Source organism: Lygodium microphyllum, unplaced genomic scaffold (assembly GCF_053477565.2).
Source record: "Lygodium microphyllum isolate KBCC unplaced genomic scaffold, Lygodium_microphyllum_v1.1.10 scaffold_68, whole genome shotgun sequence".
NCBI classification, from domain to species: domain Eukaryota; kingdom Viridiplantae; phylum Streptophyta; class Polypodiopsida; order Schizaeales; family Lygodiaceae; genus Lygodium; species Lygodium microphyllum.
In genome coordinates, this window is record NW_028229551.1 from 510,024 (window position 1) to 516,743 (window position 6,720).

Sequence of the window (6,720 nt, forward strand, 5' to 3'; positions counted from 1 at the left end):
GACTTCATCGTCTCAGCACCGACTATTTTCCTCTTCTCCATCCCCTTCTCACTCCCCTTCTCCTCATCCTCACTCCTCCTCACCATCCTTTCTCTTTTTTCTCCCGGCATTCCTCCGTAAGCAATAGACATTCCAAAATCCAAAGAAAAATTTTTCCTCAACTCACTCTCCACCTCTAGTGCTTCCCATTGTTCCACCTTGGTTCTCTTTGCGATCCACTTTTCGATATCATCGTTCAGATCCATCAGGTCTTCTTTCAGCTCCTCCTGATCCTCTTCCATCTTCCCCACCTTCTTCCTCAACTCACTTTTTACCTTCTCACCCCCTGCCTCCATCTTCTTCTTCAACCCCCTTATCTCCTCTCCCAACTCAAAGAAATCTTCAATAAGCCTTCTTTTTTTTTTGTAAAAATTCTCCACCACCTCAATCTTTTGTGCTAGTAAGGTACCCTTCAAAGTTTTTCCATTACGCCTCAGCCCAGGCTCCCCAACACGATGGTTTGCACACGCCACCCGTGAGGGCGGCTCTAATACCAAGTGTGATGGACCAACCCTCAGAGACCCTTCCGGGACCCTTTCGGGACCCCGTCTAGGCCCCGGGGCGGCACTAGACCCTTTCTGGAAACTTTGCATTTTGACCCCGGAACGCGTCACGAGGCACCTCAACACGTCACGGAACACGTCACGGAACGCGACACGGAATGGAGCACGACGCGAGGTTTTACCAAAGGGCCCATCTTGGGGGCTTTACGTCATATTCATAGCTAGGAAGCATTTACAAGCTTGCACGGGCTCAGCAAGGGACCATGTCACGGAGGGTGGGTGGAGCTATCAACGCGCATCAACACGACGCCCAAACCGTGGGTGAGGGAGCTACAAGGAGTACTCCCTCATAGGTGTTGTTATGATAGATCAAGCTCTCAACTCAAAGTCGGGCCAAAAGACAAGTCTTTCCAACTCCCCCAAACGTGCAAGGAGCCTTTTTGAAGGTAAAACGGACGTTTTTGGTGCTTACGCAAGAGCCAAGGGAGGAAACCCCGGGCCCTTCCTATAACCCCCTCACCTCTCAACCCAAGAAGAAACTAATCCCCCCCCTCACTTTTTCACTCAAGTCACTCACCTTCCCACCTATATTTTCCTGGAGGAAGCCCCGAGCCACTTAACCATGCCCAAGCGTGACGAGAATCAGCCCCGCGCCGAGTCGCCACCAAGGAGAGCCAAGCCTCGAGTAAGGTACCTCCCCTATACACACCCCCCCTTCAAAAAACTCGAAGCCCACTTCGAGTTGACGGGCTAAGGATTCTTATGATAGTATATACATTGTTATTCCCCCATACTCCTAGCCAAAAATTTGAAAGTTGCATATACATATAAGAATGCCCCTACTTAGTTATGCTCTCAAAGGTATGTACATTTTGTACAAACGGGCCGAGGAGTCTGTCTTCAATCCCTGTTGGCAAACTCGAGCAGCAAATCCCGAGCTTTCTCCAGCACATCCGACTCCTTGACCCACGTCGCCTCTTTCAGGGGTCTGCCCTTCCACTTAACTAGAAATTCAGGCCACCTGTTGACAAACCTTGATTGAAGGATTGCCTCAGCTTCGAAGGGCAAGTTGGCATGTGAAGCAGGAAGAGGAACTTGCCGTCCGAATTTTGTATCACCGTGAAAGCGCCTCAACAGGGAGACATGAAATGCATCGTGAACGCATACTCCTCTAGGTAACTGGAGCTTATACGTCACATCATTGAGTTGCTCCACCACCTTATACGGCCCGTAATATATGTGATTGAACTTCGGTGTGAGGTTTTTGGGTAGAGCCATGTTTTGTGAGCTCACCAGCACTAGATCGCCCGGGAAGAACTCAAGTTGACGCCGTTTCGTATTGAAACGTCTTGCCATGATGACCTTGCTTCCCTTTAAGCTTTCCTGGGCCGCCTTCAGCCTATCCCTCCACCTGTTTAAGAACTCTTCCGCGTCCGGGTCTTCCACGCGTGGAACTTGCTCCGTTGCCAGCGCCAAGGGTGTGATGACTTCCTTGCCAGTTGCGAGCTCAAACGGAGTGAAACCTGTCGCGCTATGAAGAGAGGAGTTGTAGTGATACTCCAGCACATCCAGGTACAGGGCCCAATCCTTTTGATCAGCGCGAACATAGGCGCGGATATAATCTTCAATACCCTGATTCACCCGCTCCGTCTGCCCATCGGTCTGCGGGTGATATGAGGAGGAGAACCTAAGCTGAGTGTCTAACAATTTGAACAACTCCTTCCACATATTGCTCATGAACCGAACATCCCGGTCAGAGACTATGGCCAAAGGCAACCCGTGGTATTTGAAGACCCGACTGAAGAAGAGTTGTGCCACCGTCGCCGCTGTGAGTGGAATAGTGGTGGGCACAAAGTGTGCTTGTTTTGAAAAATAATCCACTACAACGAAGATAGCATTGTGCCCATGGGACTTTGGCAACTCCAGAATGAAGTCCATACTGATCACATCCCACGGGCGCGACGGTACTGGCATGGGTTGTAGCAGACCAGCCGGTCTCAGTCGTTGTGCCTTCACTAGCTGGCAGGTCGGGCAAGTTCTAACATATTCTATAACCTCCTCCCGCATCTTAGGCCAGAACAGATGTCTTTGTATTCTTTCTAGAGTCCTAGTCTGTCCTGTGTGCCCTGCCAGCTTACAATCATGCGCCTCTTTAAGAATAGTCTTTTTGAGCTCCAGGTCATCTGGGATATAGAGTTTCTCACGCATGTATAGCAATCCCTCCTTCAATTCATACATCCCCCATGCTGTTCTTCCCTCAAGCAGATCTTCAATCAGCTTCTGCATCTCGTTGTCAGTTTGAGTAGACTGCTTTACAGCAGCCAAAAAATCACTTCATGTTGAGAATGTCATGACTTGCAGCTCAGCCTTGCGGCTCAATGCGTCCGCCATTTTGTTAGCCGAGCCCGGTTTGTGCAGGATCTCCACATCAAAGTCAGCCAAAAAATCCTGCCACCTGGCTTGTTTGGGTGACAGCTTTGGCTGCGTCTGAAAATACTTCAAAGAGATATTGTCAGTATGCACTCTGGTGTGTTTATCCTGAACATAGTGTCGCCACTTCCGCAAACAATGAATCACTGCCAGCATTTCTTTCTCATGAGTAGACCATCTTCGTTCAGTAGGGGAAAACTTTTTGGACTCATAGTATATCGGATGACCATCCTGAATCAGCACTCCTCCTAAGGCATAATCCGAAGCATCCGTATGAATTTCAAACGGTTTGGTAAAATCCGGCATCTTAAGCGCTGGCGCTGAGCTCATAGCCCTCTTGAGTGTTTCAAAAGCCTCTTGCTCTCTTTCTCCCCATGAGAACTTTGTGTTGCTCCCCGTCAGTGCCGCCAATGGCCACGTGATTCCACTATACCCTTTTATAAACTTACGGCAGAAAACTGTAAAGCCCAAGAACTCTCTGACTTGCCGCGGTGTAGTCGGCGGCTGCCAGTTCTGTACTGCCTCCACCTTTTTGGGATCCACGGCTACTTTTCCTTCCTTTACGATGAAGCCTAGAAACTCCACCTCTTTCACCGCAAATTCACACTTCTCTGGTTTGGCAAACAGCTTATGTTCCCGGAGTCTCTCCAGTACCTTTCTTATATGCTCCTTATGCTCTTCAAAGGTCTTGCTGAAAATCAAGAGATCATCAATGTATACTACGAGAAATACATCCAAAAAATCACCGAACGAGTTATCTACCAATGTGCAAAATGTTGGCGGTGCATTGGTCATGCCGAATCCCAACACGAGCCACTCAAAACTGCCATAGCGAGTACGGAAAGCTATTTTCTCAATGTCTCCATCTGCTATTCTTATCTGATGATACCCTGAGCGTAAATCAATTTTTGTGAAGTATTTGGCTCCAGCCAGTCTATCCAACAAATCATCTACTAAGGGCATAGGATACCTATTACGGATTGTGATTTTGTTAAGTGCCCGGTAATCCACACATAATCTCATTGTTCCATCCTTTTTCCTGACAAACAAAACTGGTGCCCCGTAAGGTGAACGGCTCCTTCTAATAAAACCTGCTTCTAATAATTCATTAAGTTGCCTCTTCAACTCTGCCAATTCTTCATTCGTCATTCGGTAGGGTGGGCGCGCCGGCGGAGTAGCCCCCGGCACCAATTCTATCCTATGATCAACTGAACGCTTCGGGGGTAATCCCGGTGGTAACTTCTTTGGCATGACGTCCTTGAACTCTTCTAACACTTCCCTCACCCTGCTATCTCCTATCATCGGCTCTTTTTCTTCCTCTTCAGCTAGATCCATCGCTCGCATAATGCATAAGTGTACTGAGCTTCCCCTCTTCAACTCCTTCTCTACTTGTTTGGCACTGCACCATTGTGGCTGCTTACCTTTTTCTTTATTTATCTCCACTGGTTTGGTCTTATCATTCTGCTTGCTCCCGCTACTCTCCCCCTTTGTTGCTTTTACCTCCACCTGAGCCATCTTCCCTTTTTCTTCACTTGCCACCTCTCCTCGCTTTGGGCTCACCTGCGGTTTCGGCCTATAATAGTTTATCGTCACTGTAGATCCATTCATATCTAGCACAATCTGGTTTGTTCCCTTTCCAAACATAGCCAAAACATATTTATCATACCATGTCAACCCCAAAATTGCCTCAAACTCATCCATTGGTACGATCACAAAATCCATCTTCGCTTTCCAATCTCCTAGCTGAATAAACACTCCATAAGCAATGCGTACATTTGACTCTTTACCTTGTCCAAAACTCACTGTGCAAGTCTCCAATTTTGACCACTTCTCTACCCCGATTTTCTTTGCCAGCTGCGGCGTCATAAAATTGTGAGTAGCTCCCGTGTCTATCATCAATCTCTGCTTGTGCGCGTTTACTATTCCATCCACATACAAGTGTTGAACTGCTGGTAATTTTGCTGCCAATAAACTCGCTCGCACTTGAAGTACTCCCACTTTGAGGCGCTCTGCCTCTCCTCCTGACCCCTTTGACTCATCCTCTTCCACTTCTGTGATTCTGACTCCCTGATTTGCTTCACTTCTATATTCTTGGTCCGATGCACTAGCTGCCGCCACTCGTGTTCTGCTCGTTCCTTGTGTTTGCGGACACTCTCTAGCAAAATGAGATCCTCCACAGGTAAAACATCCTCGCGGTCCTGTATTCCAATTTGAAAAGCCTCTACCTTGACTATACCCACTCCTTTCGCTATTCCACTGTGGCGCCGTGCCCCCCAGTCTTGGGTACTGCATGTTAGGGGGCATGTACACTGATGGTGATGAAGCTACACTCTCCGCACCCCGATTCGTCTCTCCACCTCGATTCACTTCTCCACCTCGCCCCACCGGCGGTGTTCTCCATGTAGCTTGCGTTTGGTTTGTCGTATTAAACGATGCTCCTCTTCCTCCTCCCAGAGACCTCCTAAATTCCATATCTGCCAACCTCTCTGTCATCTCAAAAGCTTCTTTGATATCTTCCGGTTCTTGCTTCTCTATCTCTCTACGGGCCCAATCTTGCAATCCATACAAAAATCCATGTAATTTACTCACCGCGTCCATATCTTGTAGTTGAAGCATGAATGCTCTGTATTTTGCTATGTACTCCCTCATCTTCCCCGTTTGTTGTTTTAGAGCTCGCCACTCATCTCTCACTTTAAATTTCTCATTCTTGGGGATAAAATAATTTCTAAGCTCCATGCGCATCTCTTCCCAACCCATCACTCGTGTTTTTCCTTGTTCTATTCTATCTTTCTCTTTTGCCAACCACCAATCATAAGCCTGATCACCCAGATGCTGAGATGCTACTTCCCCCCGTTTCTTTGTGGGCACTTTCAGAATATTCATGTATTGTTGCATGAGATTCAGCCATCTCTCAAGAACTAAAGAATCCCTTTCTCCTTTATACTTCTCCAGAGGCGCTGGTTTGTACCTGCCATATTCTGCATCAGAATCTTCAGTTTCATATTTTGGTTCTTTTTTCTTCCCTTTGCTCCTTCTTTGTTGATCCCGATTCATATTCATCAACAATTGGGTCATCTGCACAAAAGCAGCTTGAAAATCCATGTTGCTTACTCCTACACCCGCCATGCTTCCCTCATCATCTTCATATTCCGTAGGTTCATCCAAATTCGGTGGTTCCCTTTCCTCATCCTCTTCAAACGGTCTTGACGCACCTTCTGCTTCTTTTCCTCTTTCTTTATCTCGGTCCCGGACCCTCGGCATTTTGCCGCCCTCACGCGTGATGAAATTTGCTTCTCGTGAGGTATGCTCTGATACCAAGTGTTATGATAGATCAAGCTCTCAACTCAAAGTCGGGCCAAAAGACAAGTCTTTCCAACTCCCCCAAACGTGCAAGGAGCCTTTTTGAAGGTAAAACGGACGTTTTTGGTGCTTACGCAAGAGCCAAGGGAGGAAACCCCGGGCCCTTCCTATAACCCCCTCACCTCTCAACCCAAGAAGAAACTAATCCCCCCCCTCACTTTTTCACTCAAGTCACTCACCTTCCCACCTATATTTTCCTGGAGGAAGCCCCGAGCCACTTAACCATACCCAAGCGTGACGAGAATCAGCCCCGCGCCGAGTCGCCACCAAGGAGAGCCAAGCCTCGAGTAAGGTACCTCCCCTATAGGTGTTGTAACAAAACTCCAAAAACCGCCAAAACATGCCTCGGCACCATAACACACCATAACGCGGCATATCACGCCCCCTT

The 6,720-nt window shown here is 47.9% G+C and overlaps 1 protein-coding gene across 1 annotated transcript; it reads right to left on the reverse strand.

Moving 5' to 3' along the window:
• Nucleotides 1-2,876: 2,876 nt before the first annotated feature.
• LOC148008794 (uncharacterized) lies at nucleotides 2,877-6,233 on the reverse strand. Its single transcript, XM_087674016.1, has one exon. It carries the CDS (start codon nucleotides 6,231-6,233, stop codon nucleotides 2,877-2,879), a length of 3,357 nt encoding a protein of 1,118 aa, XP_087530142.1.
• Nucleotides 6,234-6,720: the final 487 nt, after the last annotated feature.